Source organism: Peromyscus californicus, unplaced genomic scaffold (assembly GCF_007827085.1).
Source record: "Peromyscus californicus insignis strain IS unplaced genomic scaffold, ASM782708v3 Scaffold_11__1_contigs__length_118956290, whole genome shotgun sequence".
NCBI classification, from domain to species: Eukaryota; Metazoa; Chordata; class Mammalia; order Rodentia; family Cricetidae; genus Peromyscus; species Peromyscus californicus.
In genome coordinates this window covers 76603654-76630101 of record NW_026294402.1, presented here as the reverse complement: position 1 = coordinate 76630101, position 26448 = coordinate 76603654, and the positions used below count along the sequence as shown (strand labels likewise).

At 36.9% G+C, this 26448-nt stretch overlaps 1 protein-coding gene across 6 annotated transcripts in view; it reads right to left on the bottom strand.

The window, feature by feature from the left end:
• Mei4 (meiotic double-stranded break formation protein 4) overlaps positions 1-26448 on the bottom strand; it is a 607360-nt gene that overhangs the window by 360790 nt on the left and 220122 nt on the right. For all 6 annotated transcript variants that reach the window (XM_052715252.1, XM_052715216.1, XM_052715224.1 and 3 more), the window contains one exon: positions 1128-1373. In XM_052715252.1, coding sequence (XP_052571212.1) covers positions 1128-1359 — 232 coding nt within the window. In that variant the 5' untranslated portion in view covers positions 1360-1373. The remainder of the gene's footprint in view (positions 1-1127; positions 1374-26448) is intronic.

Genomic DNA, 26448 nt, shown 5'->3' with positions numbered 1-26448 from the left:
GTCTCCGGCAACATTTTCATTGACAAGTGCACAGACCTGGAGGACCAGACCTCTGTAACTTCAAAGAAATTAACCAGGATGAATGGCTTCTTTGGCATTTTGTCATTCTCTCTGTCTGGGCTAATTTTAGGTCTGTTTCTCCCACTAGAATGGTAGGTGATCAAGAGAGAAAAATAGTACCTCATCTTGTATGTTTTGGGGCTCTAATTATTCACCAGAGCTGGTACGTTATAAATGATAGCTATTACATAAAAGAAAAATACAACAGAATTTAAGAATGAGATTTTAGAATGAATTTCTTCAGTCAACCCCAAACATGCTTGTTACTGAGTGGTAGAATGCTTGGCTCTAAGATATGCAAGGCCTTAGGTTCAATCCTCATTATATTCATTACCACAATAACAACAATAATAAAGAACTATTTCCACATCTGGAGTACTTTAATTCTGTTAACTTAATCTCCTAGTCTAATGTGGTTCCATTCATTAATAAGTGACAATAACTTGTAATGATTAACTCAAAGTAAAAAAAAAAAAAAAAAGAGGAGGGATTGTATGAGTGAGAATTGTTGAGACCATGATTGGAAAAAGCACAGGGACAAACAGCCAAACTAGTGGACACACATGAACTATGAACCAATAGCTGAGGAGCCCCCAACTGGATCAGGCCCTCTGGACAAGTGAGACAGTTGATTAGCTTGAACTGTTTGGGAGGCCCCCAGGCAGTGAGACCAGGACCTGTCCTTAGTGCAGGAGCTGGCTATTTGGAGCCTGGGGCCTATGCAGGGATACTTTGCTCAGCCTGGGTAAAGGGAGGAGGGGACTGGATCGGCCTAGACTAAATCTACCAGGTTGAGCTGAATCTCCAGGGGAGTCCTTGCCCTGGAAGAGATGGGAATGGGGGGTTGGTTGTGGGAGGGGGGTGGGAGGAGGGAGGACAGGGGAATCCGTGGCTGATATGTAAAATTAAATTAAATTATAAAATTTTAAAAAAGCACAAACAAAATAACAAAAATTGTATGGGGCAAAAAGGAGAAATAAACATTCTCAGGTTTTTGTAATAAATTTCTAGCAAATTATGGTAATAATAGGTGTATAAATTACTGAAAAGTGATTTCACATACTCACCATTCTTAAGCAATCCTGAAGAAATCCTACTCAGGAACAGTTTTTGACGTAATAGCAGAACTTCAGCTTCTAAAGCTTCAACTTTTGATTTCCATTTGGACTCCTGCTGGGTCACCAAGGTGGCAAGGTGCTCTGTATATTCTCTGCTGCTTCTGTCTGCTGGTTTTGAGTGGATAATCGCCAAAGCCAGCGCCAGCTTTGAAGTTTTCAAATACCATGTCTGAATATCCATCTTGGTTTTTGTTCCTACCATATAATGAAAAGAAGTTACAAAATTTCCTTTTAACTTTCACAAAGTGTTTTATTTGAACAAAATTGAGCTTCCGGAGTAGTGCTAATTAAAAGTTTATAGTTATAAATTGGTTCTAAGCAACAGAAACAAAATTCTCAGAAATAAAAAAAAAAATAGTATGAGAGCTCATGAGTTTTCCCCATCCACTTTAGCATGCCTTTTGTTGTCCTTGTTCAATTCATGTTTAGCTAGTCATATTAGTGAGACATTGTAAGTGTAGCTTCTGACATAACTAGGAAAGACAATCTCAGAGTCCTCAACTAGACACAAACAACTACAGGAAAGTAAGGAACACTGAGAGTAGAAGAAACACCCTTCCCCAGTGAAGAACACAACTGGCTATCCAATCCAAATGGTCAGCCCTAGAAACATCCACAGGAGTAACATTATATAGGCTGAGCAGGTTGTACTTAGCAATATGTACACACATAGACACATATGCATGCAGCAACAATTAATGAACAAGAAGGCCATAAATTTAAAAGAGAGCAAGGGAGGGGTATATGGGAAGTTTTGGAGGGAGAAAAGGAAAGGGGGAAACAATGTAATTATATTATAATCTCAAATAAGCAATAAAAAAAATGTTTCAAATATTTGCATTGTTGAAGTTGTTTGATCCTGCACTTCCAACTATTCCAATTGCTGCCCTGAGTATACGTTTCCAAACCATTAACATCTCAGTCTTACAATATGAATATACTGAAAGGGAGAACATGATGCATGATCACCCTTAGTTTAATTCATTAGTTTAATCATCATCTCCACTGAAGGGTAAGTACATTGTGGCTTCCACCATATTTTACTGGATTACCACGGAGGCTTTGACCATAAAACATACTATAAAAATGTTTACTGTGCAGTAAAAAGTACAGTAGCTCTCATGCCTGCAGTTTCCACTTTCATTGCATACATTCAGCCTACTGCAGATAGCAGGCATTTGAATAAAAACTTACATATATATATTTGAACATGTACAGATTGTTCTTGTTATTAATCAATGTCATGCAACAACTCTGCATAGTATTCCCATGCTTAGGTATTATAATGATGATTTGAAGTACACAGGATGATATACATAGATTATATGTGAATAGTAAACCATTTTATATGAAGGACTTGTGTATTTAAATATCTTTATTGTAGTCAGAAATTTTCCTGTGTCCCACCCAGTCTTGTAACCACTCAAGACCCAAATAAACACACAGAGGCTTATATTAATTATAACTGCTAGGCCATTAGCTCAGGCTTATTACTGACTAGCTCTCACAATTAAACTCTGCCCATTTCTGTTAATCTATATGTTGCCATGTGTTCCATGGCTTTACCTATGTGCCATTACATGCTGCTCCCTGAACAATGTGATGGCATCTCTCTCCTCTGCCTTTCTTCTTCCCATATATCTACCTGGATTTCCAGCCTGCCTTTAAGCTGCCTTGCCATAGGCCAATGCAGCTTTATTTATTAACAAATCAGAACAACACATATTCACAGCATATAGAAAGACATCCCACAGCACTTTATATTTGAGGGGATCCTAGAAACCATTTCCCCAAAGCTCAGAGATAACCATGCAATGTTTCAGAAAATTCAGTGTGCCTGGTTACCACACTGATATTAACAACACAATTTCACATTATACCTTATATTTTATTAACGTCAATTTCTCAGGCCTATCTTCCACTACGGTAGGACTGCACTGCCCAAGTTCTTCCTGTTCAAATATCTGCTAATGAATTTTAACCAGTTATGATGCCCTAACTTCCTTATAGCTGCCTAAGACCCATTTGTGTATCCGTCCTGGATAACCCATAAACCACTGATTCAGTGCACTTTAAAATGATCTGAGAATGAATCAGACTCCTCAGATTTACCCTCACCCACAGTCACATGTACCTATCTGATATCCTGCCATTGGGAAATAAAACAGCACACTGTGACGAGTATTCTAATTGTGCATGTACATGTGAAATCCAGAAATCAATGTTGGGTATCTTCTTTATCAATTCCCCACTTACTTTCTGAGACAGTCTTTCTCGCTGACCCAGGGATCTTACCCATTAGTTAAACAAGCTGGCCATGAAAGCCCTGGGATCCTCCTGTCTCTGCCTCCCCAGCATTATGATTACAGATGCACACTACCACACCTGCTCTGTAGATGGGTCTCAGGGATCTGTACTTGAGTCCTCATGTTCGATAACTCAACAATCTCCCCAGCCTTTAATGATTCACTAACATTGTGCTGAACACAGAACTCTGTGTGCAATATGCTTTTCACAGTGCTGTTTTCATACTGAAACCTGGGGAGGACAACCGAATAGTTAAGCATATAAAGTCAGGGTTAGAAATGCGACTCTTACTTAGTCATCAAAAGTAGATACTAGTAGGAAATGCTTTATTTGGTGCAAAAGTATTAATGATGCACTGACTTAAGTAAATGAGAATACGAAAATCTAAATACAGTAAAGGCCCCAGTTACATAAAAAAACAGGAACACAAAAGCTGTAAATTAGTACTTATATATAACTGTAGAATTACTGATTTTTATAATTACATTTGTCTGCCATTCTAGTTATTCTCAATGACCATGTATCACATTATATTAAATTACTGAAGAATACATTTCCAAAATGAAAGCACAGTGACACTTTGGAATCTTTCACCACTGCTGAATACAGAAACCAAAGACTACATACTAGTGAGAAGGCCATGCTGATTAGAATTACAACCCCACTAATTTTGACTTTGGCAACAGTCATTCTACTTGCTGGTTCATCGGCCATCTGTTGTGTCAGGCACAGGGCTAAGGCCTCACACACTTGTTACTAATCTCAGAGAAGCACCCTGCATGCAGATCACAGACACGTGGATGATTTTCCCTGAAGAAGGAACCTTGCTTGTATATTAACAATATTAACTCCCCTCCTCCACATACACACATGAACACATGAACATGAACACACACACACACACACACACACACACACACACAACCCACTAGGACATATTTAAGTTTGTTTCAGTTAGAAAAAAAATTCTCAAATGCAAGTGTGAAGAGTGGGAATTTAACCTAGAAGGAAAAACTAGAAAAATAGTTTGGTAATATCAGAGTGAAAAGTTTCCTAGATCATAAAAACAGCCAACTCCCCAAACATCTTGCAGAAATACTTAATTGATTTAAGTCATTCGATTGAATTCATGTTCTGATTTTTAGACTTTTTATGAGATTTGTCTTTAAACCATGATATCATTAATCAGAAAAAAGATCAAACTGCTAAGTCCTTTGGTTTGTTAATAACTCAGGGTCTGAACATTAATTAGAATTGAATCATAAATGAGCAGAAACAATTGCTAACAGAGATGCCTGGTACAGAGTTGTAGGGTATAAATCAAAACTGAGAACACATACAGACTACAAACTACAACCAAACTGGGCTCCCATGGAGTGTGTGTGTGGGGGGGGAGAATGGGGGTGCTGTGTCTTTTAATTTTCTGGTAGCCATACAATTCTATTTGCCCTAAGATCTTATGAAGGAAGTACAAGCTTCTATAACGCATAAAATAAACGTTTGGCCTTTGTCCCCAGATTTTGACACAAAACTCCTGAATCCTCGGGATTAGAAACTCCCAAGTGGTAATAGATACTTATATTCTAATGACGTAATTCCCAGCATGTTTCCAAATGGGAACCGAGTGCCAGAGACACCAACCATAATTAGACAGTTGGAATTGTCATTAGCAACTCCCATCTCAACATCAGGGGAAGAGCAGAGACAGAAGACTGGGATAATAATGGGTCTTGCCTACCTAGTGACAGCTAGAGCAAAAAACAGTTAAAAAAAAAAAGAAATTTAAACAATAGAGAATAGAGAGATTCCAGGCTAATAAACACATCAAGAGGATAGGAGGATACTGCATAGAAAATGAGTATCACAACTTTGTGCATTCCACACCACAGGGGCCATTAGTGTCTCTTCCATTCATTCCTGGCATGAATCAGATGCTGTTTGTTTACTCTTTGTTCTTTGAAGGGCCTGCCACCCAGCTCCCAAATAAATACACAGAGAATTTTTCTTTCTTATGAATGCCAGCCTTAGCTGGGCTTAAATTATCCCAGCTACCTTTTGCCTCTGGTCTTTTATCTTTCTGTATTCTATATACCTTTCCTTCTTTCTTACTCTGTTGCTGGCTGTGTAGCTGGGTGGCTGGCCCCTGATGTCCTCCTCTCCTTCTCCTTTTCCCACTCCTCCATCTTCTCTTCCCAGATTTCTCCTTCTATGTAGCCTCTCCACCTGCCAGCCCCACCTATTCCTCTCCTGCCCTGCTATTGGCTGCTCAGATCTTTATTAGACCAATCAGGTGTTTTACACAGGCACAGCAACACAGCTTCACAGAGTTAAACAAATGCAGCAGAAAAGAATGCAACATATCTTTGCATCATTAAACAAATGTTCTACAGCATAAACAAATGTAACACATCTTTAATTAATATTCCACAACATGAATCCTTTGTGGCACACTCTAAACAGCATTATGTACTTTCTGATTAGTAGATTATGAAACCCCTTATTTAGTTGGTCAGGGCACAGGTAATCTGAAGATCCTGCATCAGGCACCTGAGTCTTTGTAACTGAGCCATAACACCTGTGCAGTCTAACATTGTCTTTGGGTTACAGGGGTCAGAAATGAACTGAATTATTAGATACCCCATTGATATCTAGAGAATTAGAGAATTTGTTGTTGTAACTGGAAAGAACCTTAGCTTCCTAACTATATTCAGAGAGCCTTTTTAAATTCAACATATACCCAAATAAATATAGTAAATAATTAAAATGAACATTTAATGTTCCCCAAGTAAGTCTTTAATGTCTTTGAATTCTTGGTAGTTTGAAATATAAAGTTTGATATTTATGTATTATATATATATATATATATATATATATATATATATATGTATCAGTTTATATGGGATTTTTCTTTCCACTTGGGAGCAGTCCTTACCATAAAAAAAAATCCTCCATTGAGCTGTGGAATACTAATCTAGTGGGTTCCTATGGTCCCTGTATTCTCCATCTGGCAATGAATACTACCCTGTCAACATGGTTTCTGTAACTATACTAGCCCTCTCTCTTCTGTTTCCATAATGAACTGTAATATGATATTGATGATCAAAACTTCTGAACTACCAAAACAGTTTAAGTATAATCCAAGATTCTAAAGTTGCTTAATTTCCAGGAACACTGATGAAAATCCTTTAATAACAAAAGCCACAGCTCACTCCATCCTACTAGTAAGAATTTATAATAATTATTCACAAGAATCAATTCCTAATATGTTTTAAGCATCTACAAAAGGGTTCTGACCTTTGTCCTTGCAATATAAATTGGTTTTGCTTTTACAAAGCATCCACAGCTACATATGAAAATTACTCCTCTAAATGACTCATAGAAAACTTTGTTTATCAAAAAAAACTGTCATCAAGCTGAACAGCTAATAATGATTAAATTATATATAATGATTAAATTATTATATATAATAAAATTAAGAAAAATTATTTTTAGATTTTTTTTAAATATGGGAAAACATGACCAACAAGGCATTGACTACAAAGTAGAACATAAATTAGTAAAATAGCATTATTTAAAAAAAAATTCTGATAGAAAACATACATGGAGATTTGGAGTTAAAAGAGGAAAAAAAGAAAATGAGCAAAAGAAGGATAAGAATAAAAGAAATGGGAATGAAGAAGACAGACTTACACATTGAGTGAGTTGAGAATGAATGATAATTTCTTGTTTATATCATCCTACGTTCCCAAATTTTCATAATAAAAATGCAAAACACAAAACTGCCTCTGTATTAATCCAATAGAAACTTTCCCTCTGCTATACTTTTCAATGTAAAACTTATAGGACTATTTTTAAAAAAGAGCAAAATAGGAAAGATTAAATTGGGGGGGTGGGGAATGCAAGGGCAGAATAGAGGGGGAATACATGGGGAGGGACAAACAGAGCTGAAGGTCTTTAAAAAAGGCATATAGGAATCTACTTCTGTAGAAGCTTCCTAAAATATATATACAAAAATATATTCATGGAGATTAGGCTCTAACATGTCAACAATTCCCCAATTAGACACCACAGGCTAACAAATAAAAAGCCCAGTGACAGAAAGAGTTTACCGCCTCTGGAGTGGTTGGCCAGTGAGGTCACACAGATGCCCACATATCACAGGATATTGCCAATGATCTTGGTCACCCTCCAGGACTTAGCAGTAAGACTATTGCTGAAGATAATACATACTTGAGTACATGGAGAAATCTGGTGTCGACCTGGAAGTGTCATCCTTACGGGATAGCTTATATAGTGCTGGAAGAGGATATGCACACTACCAGAGGGGAAAATTAACCATCAATCTCACCCCAGCTGTGAGCTCTAGGAAATATAATAATAACCAGCCTGGAAGACATACCCACTAGTGCAACAGAGCACAAATATCATGGGATTTTTGTCCATTTCTAATTCAACTGAAGGCAAACTTCACAAGAAATCCACACTTGGCGTCATTACTGAGGCCAACAACCTGTGGTTATATGGGTCATAGACCTTAGAAGAGAACCTACTACTATTATTCGGTCAAATGGGCAAATTTTTAAACTGATTTCTAATGACTTGACATATTGGGGACCTACACATTAATGCAACTCACAACCCTCATCAGAGAAGCATCTATTTGCAGTAGCTGGTAATTAACACAGAGACCCACCACTGGTCAAAGTGCAGAGGATAGGAGACTACAGGATGTTCATTCTAACTAGGACCCCTGTATTGCAACCCCTCCTCGCAAGGCTCAGGGATCACTGTGGGACAGGGGACAGAAAGATTTTAAGAGTGAGACATGATGGATGGCCACAAGGAAACAGCGTTAGCCAGACATAAAAACGGGATGTTTGCACAGAAGCAGCCACAGCAGGTATGACAGCAGCATAAGGTCTATGCAAGTTCAAAACGGACCAAATTCCATCATGGAGAGGGGAGGCAAAACAAAGACCCTATCTCAGATTTCTGTGGGAACTGATAGCTGCCAAGAGAGGAAGAGTCGGTTTGCTTTAAGAGCGTGGCACCCGGCAAGCCAATCAATGCTCAATGGGTGGCCACACATCCAAGAGTCACATACTTATGGGCAGCACAAATTTACTTGGTAGGTTTAAAATTTATGAAAAAATTAAAAAGAGGACACAAAGTTGGTGGATAGAGAAGGGGCAGGTGGACCTAGGAACAGGGGGATGGGAGGTGTATATGACCAAAACACATTAAATGAAATTTTCAAATTTTAATATACATTAAATATATATTAAATCATAGCAATAGTATAAATTAAATTTAAAAAATTATTTTAAAAATAAAGTACTCATCTCACTATATACACAAAATCAACTCAAAGTGTACTCAATATTTAAATGTAAAGGCTGAAATTTCAAATATACTGGAAGAAAACACATGCAAAGGATGTTTTTACATTTCTGTTAAGAGTTTTCAAGTCTGATTGCAGAACACAGGCAAAAAAAAAGGAATTAAGTAGACATATGGGATTGTATCATGCTAAAAATGTTTTAAGCCAACGCAACAATCAACAGAATAAAAATAAAACATATGTATTTGGAAAAATACACCTAGTAATACATTAAATATGCCAGATATGAAAAGAACTCACTTCAATAGAAAGAAAATAATCCAAAAGAAAGTGGACAGAGCCTAAATAGACATTTGTCAAAAGACATACAAATAGCCAACACATCCATGATAAAATGCTCTACACTGTAAGTCATCAGAGAAATGCAGGTTATATACACAATGAGATGTTACTTCATGCCTAGGAGAATGAATTACCCAAAAGACAAGAGTCTAAGCAGGTGTAGCTCTGTGCTAGAGAGCCCACCTTACCTTGAGCTGCATCCCAAGTACTGTAAAAAAAAAAAGGTGGGGGGACAGAGAAAGAAGGAGGAGAGGAGGGAGGAAGGAAGGAAGAATGGGTGGGATGCGGGAAGGGAAAGGAAAGAAAAGAGGAAAATGAAGGAAGATAAAAAGAGCAAAGAAAAAACTTCTTGTCAATAGACAGCAGGTGTTTGCCAATCAAATGAATGAGAAAGAAGTACATTATGTATGGATTATGGAAGAAGATTAAGTCTCAGAAAAGAAAGACATTCTACCATTTGAGAAAGCATGAATGAATCTGAAATACAATGTAAATGAAATAAACCAGGACAGAGAGACAAATGCAGTATCATTTTGGATCAGGAACGAAGGAAAGAACAGAAAGATAAAAGAGAGAGATATAAAATATACCACCAGTTTAAAAAGTCAAGCCTATAGAAGTAGAGAATAGAATGAGTATTGCTGGGTAGTGATGAGATGTTAATTAAAAAGAAACAAGGTTTCTCTTGGAGTGAATAAATTGTAGGGACTCTGGGAATATGATGGAGATCATCATTAATAACAATATAAACTTAAAAGTTGCTATGATAGATCTTAAATATTTTTTAGCACAAAACTCTATTATGTGAGGATATATGAATTAGTTTGATTTACTGATTTCCCAATATGTACAAATGTCAAACTATTCCGATGTATACAATACTATACATATATATATATATATATATGTATAGTTGCTTATTAAATAATATAATACAATGTTCATATATGGAATATTCATTAATTATGAGATGCAGGAAAATAAATAGAGGTGAGTTTCAGATTAGAAAATGGAAGATGGGTTTAGAGCATCAGTTCTCATCCCGTGGGTCGCAAGCCCTTTGGAAGTTGAACAACTTTTTCATAGGGGTCACCTCTGACCATAGGAAAACACAGATATTTACATTACAATTCATAACAATAGCAAATAAGAGTTATGAAGTAGCAAAGAAAATAATTTTCTGGTTGAGGGTCACCACAACATGAGGAACTGTACTAAAAGATAAAGCATCAGGAAGGTTGAGAACCACCGGTTTAGAATGAAGCAGCAGAGAGCTTTATTCCTATTAAACAACAAACTAAAAGACATTGGTAAAACATTCCTTAAGCCACTGAGATGAATGTGGTCAGAAAAGTCAAAATAGCAAAAGAAATACCTATGAACAAGGACAGGGAAATATGTACTCATCAAATATCAGTATTGGGTCAGCAGAGCACTGGAAATACCAAAACAGTAAGTTATGATGAGATTTTTAAAATAATTAGTTCACTGAAGTTTGGACAACATCTAATATTTAATTTTTGGGTTGGATCCAGCTGACAAATTCCCTAATGATTGTTATAGTTTCAGCGCACAGTTACTGGGAAGTGCTCAGCCGATTAACAACATGTGAAGTTTTACATAAAAGAATCAGGAGTTACTAAGATTTCAGCTCTGTCTACTTTAATTATTAAGGCAGCTTTAAAAGCCTTCCTAGCAGAGTCTGGGGGATGGGAGGCTGGTAAAGATAAAATGGCGCTGTCATGCGGTTTTCTTTTCTTTTTTTCTTTCTTTCTATTTCTGTTCCAGTCCAATCAAAACAAGCCAGCTATCATTTTGTTCTTGTTAAAAAAGAAGAGTTAACTCATCATAGACTGTAAGTCTCTAAGCCTCCTCCTACTGTTTCACTGGTTTGGTTTTACATGCCCCCACCCTCTCCTTCCCACTCCTCCTTTGCTATAGAATGCATTTTCTTTGAACTCTTTCAGAAACACACATGGAAATGATGTATCACAGACATTTTATAAATTACCAAAAAGTACACAGGCTTACACAACAAATCATATACTATGTTACCATCAGCTTCTAATTCATAGATCCCCAAAAAGAAATGGGTGCAGAGGGTTACTACTTACACGTATTAAAAAAAAAAATGTTTAGAAGAATTATCAGTGCCTCTCAGTTACACTATTTCATAAAGTGAAATAGGTATAATACTGAAAATATATATAAAAAACATGTTAATTGCAAGGTATATAAAATATCTGAAGAACTACATGACTCAAGCCCATAAATTCCACAAATTTGTGTTATTTAAACACTATACTCCAGATCTCATAAAAATGAAAAGACTATGCAAAACATAGACTAAAAAACAGCCAGAAAAAGTAGCAAAGCACTTCCCCCAATCCCAGGAGACAGAGGCAGCTGGCTTCCAAGGACCAGATAAGCCAGGTATTCAGTTTTGAATGATAAAAGATGAGAGGCAAGATGAAGAGGTAAGTTTCCAAGAATACGTAAATGTGACCCTATCAAAATAAGATCCAATTTGCAAATACTGCATTACAAAAAAACAAACAAACAAAAACCTCTTCCTAACTAATTTGAACTTTATTTCTGTACAATGTGAGGATATGAACTCAAGGAAAAAAATAAGTAACTACACAGAAACATTTTCCTTCGTACTCATTTTTAACTCTGAAAACATATTCTGTTCCTCTGAAATCTCAGGAAGGGAACTACAAATTCCTGCCAGCAACTGACAGTGTTTCAAGGCCTCTTTCAGTGCTTCATTTTTCTAAGACAATCTCATAATCCTTTCTCCTGTTTGGATTTCTATTTCAAGGCAAACTAGATTACAATTCTAGTGTCACAAGTCTAAATCATATATTAAAAAACACAGACAATAAACATCAAATATCCATACATGTTAATTGCTATACCACTCACAACAGCTAGAAAGTAGAAACTTGTCTAGCTGTCTATTAATATATAAATGGATAAAGAAAGCATCATACACATACATACACATATGTACACACCACAGGCACAAATGGAATTATTTTCAACTATAAAAGAAAATGAAGCCATGATATTCCATATAAAGCAACAGAAATAAGTCATATTTAGAAAAATAATGCATATTTTTCCTCATTTCCAATTCTAGACCTAAATTTATGAATGTGTGTGTGCGTGTGTACATACAGACATAAAGTATCTGTGAGCATAGGTCCTGAAAGAAGCATAAAAGAAACCATGAGAGAGAAGAGATCTTGAAAAGGGGGAGGAGGCAGAGGAAAAAAGGTAGGAAAATATTTATGACATAAAAGCAGAAAGAAGGGTTGAATAGAGGGGGGAAAGGGAGGGCAAGAAGAAGCAGGTAGTAGGACTGAAGGACAGAGGAGGGAGGGCAAATTAGAACATGTATATATAATATATATGTCATATATATGCTACACATATATGAAAATGTCATAATAAACTTACTACTTGGCATACTAACAAATAGATTTTTAAAGTGGAAAACATACTTTGAACACAGAAAAGGAAGCAATGAAGTTATGTACAATCTATGCTAATAAATTTGACAACTTCCTATCAAATAAATAGATACCAAAAATAGAAAAAAGATCCTAAGACTCACTAAAATACTAAAATAAACAAACAATTCAGTCTGCATCTACTAAGGGCATTGGATTTTTACCAAAAACACTGCCACACTCAAAGACAGCGTGCCCTCATGATTCCACCACAGAATCTAGCAAAACATTAAGAAGCAATTATAAATACTGAAGCCTAAAGTTTGCAAAACTATAAGGTACAGAATAAATCTTAACAACTTTAATAAAAAAGATGGGGGAAAAAAATCTGTTTCTCAGACAATTAGGAATCAATCAAGACCCAGCTATACCACTCTTGGGTATTTACCCAAAGGATGCTTCATTCTACCACAAGGACACTTGCTCAACTATGTTCACAGAAGCTTTATTCACAATAGATAGAAACTTACAAAAAAAAAAAATTTGATGTCCTTCAACCAAAGAATGGATAAAGAAAATGTGGTACATTTACACAAATAGAGTATTAATCATCTGTTAAAAACAATGATATCATGAAATTTTCAGGCAAATGGATGGAACGAGAAAAAAGTTATCTGGGGTGAGGAAAGACAAATATGCTATATACTCACTCATAAGTGGATATTAGTTTTCAAGTAAAGGATAATCATGCTATAATCCACAGATCCAGAGAGAGGAAGTAACAATGATAGCACAAGGGGAGACTTGAAATTCCCTGGAAAGCAGAAACAGAATAGATGTTTCAAGTGGACTGGGGGCAGGTGGGCTTGGGAACAGGAGGGATGGTTGGGACTAGAGAATACTAGAAGAGACAACTGGAAAAGGGGGCATTTTAGGGTGAGGTAGAAACCTAGTGTAATATGTTATAGAATATTATTTTAAGGTGTGTTACTTTTGTTTATGTTGCATTTATTTAACTCTGTGAAGCTGTATTACTGTGCCTATCTAAAACACCTGATGGTCTAATAAAGAACTGAACAGCCAATAGCAAGGCAGGAGAAAGGGTAAGCAGGGCTGGAAAGCAGAGAAATCTGGGAGGAAGAAAGAAGTAGCCAGAGAAGGAGGAGGATCCAGGGGCAGCCACCCAGCCACACAGCAAGCCATGGAGTAAGAAACAAAAAAAAAAATTATATAGGAATAGAGAAAGGTAAAAGCCCAGAGGCAAAAGATAGATGGGATAATTTACATTAAGGAAAGCTGGCAAGAAACAGGCCAAGCTAAGGCTGAGCCATCATAAATGAGAATAAGTCTCTGTGTATTTATTTGGGAGCTGGGTGGCAGGCCCCCAAAAGAGCAAAAACCAAGAACAGTAATAAAACTCACAAGAATCTACAAGGATGACCCCAGCTAAAGCTCCTAACAATAGGAAATAATTAGACTGAACTGGCCCTCTCCTGTCACCAGGCAAGACTTCCAGTGGAGGGATTGGGACACCAACCCAGGCACATAACTTTCAACCTACAGTCGGTGATATGCTGGGAGAAAGGTGACAAAGAAATTATGGGAATGACCAACCAATGCCTGGCCCACTTCAGACTCATGTAATGAGAGAAAGCCCACCCCAGACATTGCCTGGAGCACCAGGAGTCAAAGACTGGATAGCCCAGAGATCTGGGATAGAACCAAACACAACTAGCAAAAAAAAAATTAATTAATTAAAAATTCAATATAATGATGCCTAATGATATTCTGCTATACTCCTAGATTGGTGCCTAGCCCAACTGTCATCAGAGACTTCATCCAGCAACTGATAGAAACAGATGAAGAGACCCATTGCCAAAAATTAGGCAGAGGTCAGGGAATCCTGCAGAATATAGGGAAGAAGGATTGTACGAGCCAGAGGGTCAAGGACATCACAAGAATCAACTAACCTGGGCTCACAGGTGTTCACAAAGACTGAGCCAGGGAGCCTGCATGGGACTGACCCAGGCCCTCTGTATATATGCTACAGTTGTGTAGCTTGGTCTTCTCCTAAAAGTGGGAGCAGGGGCTGTCTCTGACTCTTTTGCCTGCTTTTGGGACCCTATTCCTCTTCCTGGGTTGCCTTGTCCAGCCTTAATATTAGGAGAGGTACCTAGTCTTACTGCAACTTGATATACCATGTTTAGTTGATATCCATGCCTGACCTCTTCTGAACAGAAAGAGAGGAAAAGTGGATATGAGGAGAGCAGAGGGGAGTTGGGAGAAGGGACTGGAAGGAGAGGAGGGAGGGGAAACTGTGGTCAGGATGTAAAAAGTAATGATAATAATAATAATAAATCATAAATAAAAAACAACATATTGGTAATATATATATATATAAATGTGTATATATACATTTAACCATGCTATAAAAATGTAAATAAAAACAGCCTAATATAAATCATGAACTGAGATACAAAATTCCTTTACAAAATATTAGAAAACCAAATCCATTATCACAAAAGTTTCTCCATGAATGCAAGATGAGCGTAACACTCGAAAATCACTACTATGGGTCAATGTGTTAGCAAAACAATTTTAAAAGCAAAATATTATCTTAATACCTTCAAAAACATTTTGATAATTCTGAGATTTATACATCAAAACATTCTCTTGGTACAAACATGCACACAATCATTTAGAAGGAAAGAGACCTAGCTCTAAAGCCACACCATTTGTGGAAACAGATATCCAAAAAGACCAGGAACAAGGATCAAACTAGTAACAGTAGCCTACTCTTTGTATTTCTGCTAGTAATAACATAATCTCAAGAGATAAAGACATATTGATCAGAGAAGAATAAAATTATCTTTAAAAATTATCCTTATCAATATTGATGTGATTGTCCTTGGAAAAATTAATGAATCTTGAGGCATCCAGAATTTTTGAGAGAATATATTAAAGCTACAAGATGAATAAGAAAGAAAATCCATTATCTATGCAAATTTTAATTAAAAAACAGAACTTGGAATAAATTTAACAATAGATACGACAGATAAAGTTCTAAATAAACAGAGAGATTTCTGGTCATGGATTCGAAAACATATTAATAAGATATTAAATGCATCCCTATAATTAATTTATATACACAATCCTAATCACTTGGAAGTCAGAGGCAAGAAAATAATTATAGGTTCAAAGTCAGCCTATTTTACATTAATAGTTTCAGTACAGCCAGGAAAGATCCAGGACAGTCCATAGTAAGACCCTGTCTCAAAAACAATTAATGAACTAGATAGGCATAGTAGTGCATGCCTTTAATACCAGCATTTGGGAGCCAGAGGCAGGCAGATTTCTGTGAGTTCAAGGCCATGCTGGTCTACACAGTGAGGTCCAGACAGCTAGGGCTACATAGCAAGACTTTGTCTCAAAAAAAAAATTAATTAGCTAAATTGAAACAAATTTAAATTTAAAATTAAAAACTACAATAGCCAAGTGAATATGAAAACATCAAAATTGGGAAACAAATTACTTGAAGAGAAACTTAAAAAACATATATTGTAATTTAGGCACTACTGACTCCAATATTATAATATGGGCAGAATAAACAGACCAGTGGGATAAAGTACAGATTTCAGAAACAAGCTTACTATAGGGAAATACGGATATATACATGAATACTTTTCTACATTATTAATCAGAATTCTGTATTTCAGCAATAGATTCCTTACCCTAAAATCTTATCTATATAAAATATCTAGTTTGAATAGTAAATTTATATACATAATATTGATAGTACCATATTGAACTTTGCCTTGTATTAACTAAACTGGTACTGTTAAGCAATATTCTAATTGGCTGTGGGTAGGCCAATTTTTGACCCTTCATCTTTAGCATTTGAAATGCTTTGTAGAATATATTTAACATAAGTTTTATTACCTCATTATGGAAGTCTTTTAAAACCAAAAGAGGACATAAACTATAGCAAAGAAATGATACATTTTACTGCCTTAAAATGTCAAATTTCTGTCACTGAGTCACATTAAAACAGAAAAGTCATGGCTTAAGTAAATGTGTTCTCAACACATATTTAAATAAGGGATTAATATTCATATCAAAAGAATACCTGTAAATCAATAGAAAAGTGAAAATATTAGAAAAGTGGGCAAATTATGTCAAAAACCAAAAATCTATTCATGAAAAATACTATGTGAACACAGAAAAGACCCACTTAATAGGATAGAGAAATGGTCAAGTATTCATAACTTCATTATATAAAATAAAAATTATCCATGACCGAAATATTTACTAATATAGTCACAGCTAAACAAATAAGATATATTTATACAAATAAGCTTAAGTAGTAAAAAAAAAAAATGAAAAACTGCCTTAGCCTCCACAATAGGTAGACTTTACCACAGATTGAGGAGGAAGGAATTTACCAGTGGGGTAAAATGTCTCCTATCCTTGTTTCTAGAGCTAGGTTTAAAGCAAGGAAGTGGTCACACTGATTTGTGATTATTGTATCTTTTTTGCCTTTCTGTATATCTGAAAATGTTACAATATATATTCATTTTTAAGTGAACTCAGAAGTGTTTCAAGTGGGTGCCCAAAGATGGAATCGGAGTAACAAATTCATATAGTTCACATATTCAAATCTAACCCAATTGCTGAAGGAAGCATTTACTATAAATGCTACCAAAAATGTAGAGTTACCATTTTTAAAGCAGTGTTCTGTCTTCTTCAGCAGAATATTTCCTTCAGTTCTTCCTGAGACTTCTCTGAACTCACTCTTCCATGTATATGCTGACAATACCTTAGAAAGGTAGTGTTTCTGATGTGAATTCCCACATCAAAAGTACACACACATTTGAATTATTTTTAAACTGTTCTCAAAACCCTTTAAACACAAGGATGTAAAACGCTTACCAGAACCTATACACTAAATATGTTACACTAGCCGGGCGGTGGTGGCGCACGCCTTTAATCCCAGCACTCGGGAGGCAGAGGCAGGCGGATCTCTGTGAGTTCGAGGCCAGCCTGGGCTACCAAGTGAGTTCCAGGAAAGGCGCAAAGCTACACAGAGAAACCCTGTCTCGAAAAACCAAAAAAAAAAATAAATAAATAAATAAATAAATAAATAAATAAATAAATATGTTACACTAAATAATATACACTAAATATACCTACAATATGTTGTGGTAAGAAGCTAAAAGCATAGGCAAAGTGCACCTCTTCTTGGATGTCTTCTCAGGCAGGGTAGCCCCAGGGTTATTCCCTGCTGCCAGTGATGCTAGGGTACTCGTGAACAGTCTGAGATCCTAATCGTTTCTATCCAGTAGAAGGAACCTCCTTGGGGGTAAAGGCTACACTAGCAATCATAGGTGTAAGTAAGGAGACATACTGAACTAGACCATCTAGTAGAAGGCCTGAGCCACAGAACTCAAACCATGTCCAGCATGCTGAATCCAGCTCTTCCCTTTGCTTGCTGAATGTCTCAGAGAAATTTTTGCATCTCACTTCAGGCAGTATATGAAAAATATAATAGTAACAGGAATCTTGTAGGATTGTGTCTAAATCAGCAATAACTCATGATTAAAAAATTAATATGAGGACCATCAAGATGGCTCAGGGAGTAAAGGCACTTGGGGCCAAGCCGAAAGGACCTGAGTTAAATCACAAGGGCCATATGGTGGAAGGAGAGAACTTCCTTGAGTTGCCATCTGACGCCACACCTGTGCTGTGTTGTGTGCATGAACACACAGAATGCATGCATAAATGAGAGTGAAAACTTGAAGGCACAGCCACACCTGCCGCACAGTGACTGCATCAGCAGCATGGGTAGCATTCTTCCCAATACTGTCGGAGCTACACCATGACACTGCTTTTTATCTGGAAAGAGAATGGACCCCGAGAAGCTTCTTGACTACGTAATTCCTTACTTTTGCTCTTTTTTTCTTTATCCATTTGACCATTACAGTGACCCGTTCTCCCTACCTCCTTAACACCAATCAGTGAGCGCAATCTAAATTAAAGCTCTTTGTGTTACGTGAAAAACAATTATTCACATCTGTACCCTAATGTTCACTTCCAAACAATGGTATCTGTTAGCTTAACAAAAAGTTTCAATGTGATTGCTGTTACTAATTAAGGTTTATATTGAAATTATACCCCTGGTGAAATCATTTTAATTCTAATATACTTCACAAAAACCTTACGATATTTTCATACACCCATGATAAATGCATATTATCCTAAAATATATATCCCTCTCCTTCAGATAAAAAATGGTATGTAAAGATACAGTGTACTCATTGGTCATCATCTGCCTTGCCAGACATATTTGCAAAGCTTTTGTATTTAGTGATGACAGATTCACAGGATACTGCTAAAAGCACCCTTGTTATTAAAAACATTTCCAAACACATAAAAATATCTTTAAGTAAGCAGCCACAAGAGTTTTCCTGCACCTTGCCCAATCATGATTCTGCAGATTTAAACTCAGAACAGCCTGACACAGCACTGACAACTGACAGCATTATTTGATCTGGGTAGATGTGCAAACACTCACCAACAATAACAGTACTCGTCAATAATTCATAGGTCTAGAGTCAACGCTCTGGGTATGGAAAGTGTATCTGACTTTTCCCTCTGGATCCCAAGACACCTTTTGACTATGAAGACATTCTTCCCTGTTCACTCTGCCAAGAGACATATCACCTGTTACAATGAGACATTCTGCTGACTTATGTTGTTTTCTTCCATAAAGCCAGGCAGTCAACTATCTGCTGTGCATTACTCTAATGACAGAACAGAAATCTGTTGGGAAACTGCTTCATCCCAGTGACCATATCCTACAGCCATCCTATAGAAATAAACAAGGTTTGCTCAGGACTTAAAGAGAGTTTCCTGAACTCTACCCATTAGGGAACAAGTAGATATTCTAGTGTCCCTAGAGAAGTGGTTCTCAACATATAGGTCACGACCCCTTTGGAGGTTGAACTACTACAAGTGATCACCTAAGATCATCAGAAAACAAAGATATTTACATTATGATTCATAACAGTAGCAAAATCATAGTTTTGAAGTAGCCACAAAAATAATGTTATGGTTAGGGGTCACCACAGCATTAGGAAGGTTGAGAACCATGGCTCTAGAGCCTTCCCTATTTGTAGACTGCATATCAGCACATCTGTCTCCCCTCACTTGTTCATTTGTCTTCAGTTACTAGGTCCAAAAAAGATATTAAAGTAGAAATATCCAATTATCTAAGGCTGTGGTCACTTTCAGGGCCAAAAAAAGAAAAAAGACTGTAAGATACACTGTCAATCTAAAAATCAAGAAGAAGAGCTACAAAGAGACTACAAAAAATTAATGATTTGTTGATACTCTAAAAGTCATCATGCATTTACCCACTAAACTATGACTTTGGGCCATTAAAAGATAAAATCAATGATAAAGCTCCCTTTTCATCATAGTTAGTATTGTAGACTCTTAGCATTATAACATTCAACACCAGGAAATGTGGTACAGGCAACTATTTTGTCAGACAACATTCGTGGGTCACAAAAAAATTAACTGACCAATAAGTGTATGAAACTGAAAGATCAAAAGAAAAATTAATCCAGTTTCCAATTGTATGTTTTCTTCTGCAAAGAAAGTGAGCAAGCCTGGTAAGAGATGGCTTAGGACGGTAAAGAAACTTGTCATGCAAGCCTAGCAACCTGAGCTCAGTCCCTGGAAATATGGAAATGTGACTGAAGAGAAATGACTACACAAAGTTGTCCTCTGACTTACAGGCCTACAGAGAGAGACACACACACATGCGAACACCATGACAAGCATGCTCCTTCCTCACCTACATCATGCACACACAAACAAACACAAATTTATTGTTATTATTATAAATACTGTTATTACTATTAATTTCAAAACTTAGAATGTGAGCAGCATCTCTACCCCAGCTCTTGGGTGGGCACAGCACCCTGAAATGTAAGTGTGATGGCAAACACTGATTTATTTAACAAGTTATCTGTTGGTCACATACTATGTCCTCAAAGATTGTGGCAGTGATGGAAACAGGTAGGATCACTCAGTGTTTTCATTCCAACAGGAAAAATCACTAAGAAAATAGGCAGAATGGACACATTTCAGATTGTGATAAACAGCTACAAACCACTTAGATAAGTATGAATAGAAACAAGGATTGTCTAAATCTTAAAGCATAATCACAAATGACCCCATCTAGCAGGTGACTTCCTAGCAAAGATGCAGAGAGAAGTTCCACCCCTTTGAAAGAACATGGAAATGCAGGCCTGGGAGAGAGGAGATGAAAGGCAGTGGCTGAGATCCATGGTGTTTTCTCAAGCACCACTTTATTTGACCACCCCCCCCCCAAGAATGCTACACCCAGATGGAGCTGCCAGAAGCTCAGGAGCACAGCCTTGGAAAGCTGCCAGGAGAAAATGGAGAGACAGATATTCAGGGTTTTTCCAGAAGCAGATCTAGAACCAACATGTGGAAATTACAGGGAGACAAATTTCCAATAAACAAATAAGATCTACTGATAAGAGCTGTCCAATAATAGAATGTGCAGTCTCGTGACGTTATGAAATTCCAATTACTGGAGTTACTAAAGCAGAAGGTGAACAGCCATGAGCCTGAGATGAGGAACAGATTTCAGCACTGATATGAAAGCTATACAGTTTGACCATCGTCTTTTCCAACTCTAAATCTGTAATCACACAAGCACCAGACAAGTGCTAAATGGCAGTGAAAAGTTCTAGCTGTGAAGGCCAAAAGCTTGGGTAAAGTGTAGGCTCCACCTCTTATCCAATTTGTTTGTTTCATCTTCACAACCCTGCTGGATTATCCAAAAAATAAAGCCAATAGTGCAAGCTACCTCACAGAGTTAGGATGAAAATTAAATGATATAATTCATACAGAAGATTTAATGAAGTACCTGGTACCTGGGCAAAAATGTGAATAGTTCAATTATAATATGGATATGTACGTCTAAGAGTACCACATAAAACATATACATAACGGGGATAGATGAATTGCTCTCTGCTTTCAGTTTTTTGCTCAGCACCAGAAAGAGTACAGTGCCCAAAGCTGAACTCTTACAATATAGTCATAACATGATGGTACTAAAAAATAGCAGAAATAATAAACACCTATAAGTAGGTTTCTTTTCAAATTTAGTCATCATATTACACTTCCCTTCAACATGAGATAATTTTTTCCATCATACTTTAAAAGTTTGAGCTATCGATTTGAAACTTATGAAAAATGGTATTTTTTAAGCTTTTTGAAAATTTAGTTATGTGTCTTTGTGTGATGTATGTGTGTGAGTGCAGGCACATACACAAGTCATAGGACAACACTGTGGAGTCATTTTGCTTCTTCCATCTTTAGATGGGTTCTAGAGATTGAACTAAGGTCATCAGAGTCATGCAACAACCAGCTGAACCATCATACAGGATCCAGGATTCTCTTACTGGAATAGTTGTTAAAATTTAAGAACCTGACACATGCCTATATTCCTAGCACTGGGGAAGTAGAGACTGGAGGATACCTGGGGCTTACTGGCCAGACAATATAGCAAATTGCCAGTCACAAGGTTCACTAAGAGATCTTATTTTAAAAAGAGAGAGAGAGAGAGAGAGAGAGAGAGAGAGAGAGAGAGAGAGAGAGAGAGAACGAACATGTGGTTGGGAGGGTTGGGAGGAGTGGAAGAATGAATCTTGTAGGAATTAAGGGATGAAGTGATGGGTAAATGTAATCAAAATACAGAGTATGTATGGAATTCTCAAAACCAATCAAACATTTTATTTTTAAAAGAGAGAGAGAAACCGGGGTTGGTGTGATGGCTTTGTGGCTAAGAGTACCTTCTTCTCTTTCAGAAGGCTAGAGTTACAGTTCCCATCACCCACACTGGGCAGTTTACAACCTCCTGTAACTCTGTGGCTAAGAGTACTTTCTTCTCTTTCAGAAGGCCAGAGTTACAGTTCCCATCACCCATATTGGGCAGTTCACAACCTCCTGTAATTGCAGCTGCAGGGGATGCGATGCCCTTCTTACCTCCAAGGGCATTGACATAAATGGACACATAGACATATACACATTTTATTACATTAAATAATCCCTTAAAAAAACAGTAAATTTGCACACACAGACATGTCTGGATACTGGAGGGAAAATGCACTATGAAGATGCAGGGAGAATGCTATTCACAAGGAACACTAAAGATTGCCAAAAAACCACGAGAGACTAGGAGAGATGTGTAGAACAGAGTCCTTCTCACAGCCCTCCAAAGGAACCAAAAACAACCACTTAGCATTTAGGCTCCATCTGCATGAGAAAATAAGCATCTTTTGCTTACAAAAAAAAAAAAAAAAAAAAAAAAAAAAACACAGAAATCAACTAAGAAAGCCAATTGTTACTTCTAAATTCTTTAATTTTCCTCTTATTTACAAGCATGTGTGTATGTCCAGGTGAGTACACACACCATGTGTTTGGGGTGCTAGGTACAGGGCTTAGATCCTTTGGAAGAGCAGTACATGTGGCCTTAACTCTGACTTATCTCTCTAGCCCTCAAATTAATTCTCAATAAGCAAAAGCCAGGGACATGTATTTTTTGGTTTGTTTGTTTGTTTGTTTGCTTTGGTTTTTCAAGACAGGGTTTCTCTGTGTAGTTTGGTGCCTGTCCTGGATCTTGCTCTGTAGACCAGGCTGGCCTCGAACTGACGGAGATCTGCCTGGCTCTGAATCCCAAGCGCTGGGATTAAAGGTGTGCGCCACTGCCTCCCGGCCGTGGGAACATGTATTTTATGCATGTCTTTTTAATAACAGAAAATGGAGGAGAAAGAAATGTAGAAAGTCCGGCAGTCTCTCCAGAGTGTGACATGTAGCTAACAATTTTAATTTGCCATTACCTTTTTGTTATTCTGGATAAAATGACATGTGATCTTCATAGAAAAAACAACATTTAGTAGTGGACTTAAATAAGGAGAGGAAATTCACCCTTTAGAAAAACACACAGATGTATCACTTTATCACTTGATGACTACTTCTGAAGTGGGAACTGCAATGCTTTCAGAAAGGTATAACATGCTTTAAAAAAATAAAAGGGAACTCTTGGGGCTGAGGAGCCTGTAGCTCACTAGTACAGTGTTTCCTTAGTGTGTGTAAGGCACACTGAATCCCCTCACCACAAAAAGAAAGAACACAAAGGAAGGAGGAAAACAAAGGCAATTACGAACGATGGCATTTTTATGATGTAAAGGATTTGGATTACCAACATATCTGTGATGTAAAAGAAATACAAAGAGTAACCTGCCCCAAATCCCATACCAGGAAATAAAGACAGAATTTTGAGTACACAACCTTCAGTCTTTCTATATTGCCTGCCAAGTGAACACTGAAAGATAGCCATTTGTGGCACAAATAACTATTTGAGTATATTTCCAGTATGAAAAAATATAACACCAAAATCATGTTGCATATACCATGAATTCCTAAGAGCTTCACATCAGAAAGATGATCCAGTCTGTCAAATAACGACAGAATTAGAACTCCGGCCCAGACTACACAGACATGAACGATATTGAAAATTTGATTACCTAAGGATCAACTCTCAGCAATTCCTTCCACACGCTCTGTACTCTGACTTGATTCCCAGGTCCACATTTGACAGTAAAGCAGCATAAAGCTCACTTTCCTAAATCACTCTCCAAGGATCTGAATAGAGCAATCAAGCTCTCCCACCGCAGTTTCCACACCAATCTCTCAGCATCACAGCTCCTTTTCATCATGCCTGCCTCCTCTGATGGTTCTCTGATTTGCAAAAGTCCTCTCCAGTGACATCCAGTGCCAAACCTACAATTTCATGATGAATAGAATCAGCTACAACTCCTGAACTTTTCCTCAATCTCATCCAAGATGATATTAAGCTGTAGGTCACTTCTCAGGATAGTTTAGGGAATAAAGGAAAATAAGATTGGGAGAACGGGACCTTGACTGTGAGGCGACAAAATTTGAACTTCCTATACTCGATAGCTAGAAGACAGCTTAGGCCTCAGGGTGGATAAGTGAAATAATCTGAGTGGTATTTGAAGAAGTGTATTCTGCTTGGTAAGAAAAAGTTGGAGAGATGTTAACACTAGAAAATAAAGAAATCTAGAATGACAACCAGGCCCAAACAGGAAAGTGTGCAAACAGAATGCCAGCTCTGGAAGGTTGCTACCAGACTGGACAGGACAGATGAAGTAAGGCTCTAATGTGACTCCCACATCTGGTCAACGAAGTGATGGACCCCAGTCAGAAACATACGAAAAGTATCCGAAAGTAAAAAGAATTCGAAATAATGCTGATAAAATATTTGCCCACACAACTTGAGCTTTTGTTTCCTTTAATTCTTTACTGAACCTTAATTTTTTACCAATGAGTGGTGAAACAGGAGGCAGGCACATTAATAACTGTGGAACTCACTTCCCAGCCACGTCATTTGAATAAGTTCCTCTCTTGATTTCATACAGCAGCCATCTCTTTTAGGACCAGCTGGGAAAACTGCTTTTTGTCAATTTATTTACCATCCTTTTAATAGTGACGCATTATGAAATGTACCAGTTGCTCCATATGATGTCAGCAATTACATTGCACCCTCTAATATTTACATAGCATTTAAACTAACATTTGTTTTAGGAAACTGCTTTTGATGAAGTTTATCAGAAGTATATATACATACATATATTTTATAATAATATATTTGTTTCGAAGTTGCAATAGTTACGATTAATAATCCTATTAACAGATGAAAGTCGTGAATGTTTTAAAAGACAAAACTTACATAATAATGGGTTATTTAGGCTATAGCTATCAGGCAAATACAGTTTTAGGAAGCTGTAATCTTTTGAGGACTACATTACATGTTCTGTGCACTGCTATAGAATATTAAAATCTTATATTGTCAGTAATCATTCAGAATCAATGAATGGTTGTACCAGATACTGGAGATTCAGAAGTCCCTCCCCTCTGGGCTTTTAACCAGAGGAGAGTAATAGAAGCAGAAGAATAAGAAAACAAGCCAACTACAGGCCAACACATGAAAGCTTTTGACCGAGTATACAACCGGTGAAGAAGGAAACGTAAATTTATCCTCCCATTGTTCTGAGGAGGTATAAACAATTAGCACTGGGCGGGGGGAATAATTAGAAGGTTTTGATTGGTTTTTCATCTTGCCATGACAGGTATTCATGTAAATAAAAGGGAGATATAGGAAAAGAAGCAGCCTTTGAAATATACTTTCTAACATACTAAAGATTAGGAGTGTTACATCTCTATCATCAACCATCAGAATTAGTTCCTAATAGGCTGTTTTTATTATTCTATGCATCCCAACCAAACTAAAGCATGTGTTAAATACAAGAGGGTTTATTTTCTAGAGTTCTGCCATAGTGAATGTGATCTAATCAAAAACGAAATAGAGAATGAATTCACTGACTAAATCAGAAGGAAGAATTAGAGAAGCTGAAGATTATCTGAGAAGCCTGCTTAAAAAAAATAAATTGGACTTTCAGTATAAAAACCAGATAATTTAATGAGTCACTTAAGAATTCACTTCTAAACATTCAAGTCAGTTTGATGTTCAACCAAAAAGGTGATACATTTCTATACATTTTATGAAATTCACAAGACTTAAGGAATATAATTATGAACACAGCAGAGATTTAAGGCCCAGAAAAAATTCAACTCCAAAAAATAAACAGAACAAGATACTAAAAATACAGACATGTGGTGATGTTTACTATATAGATCTTAA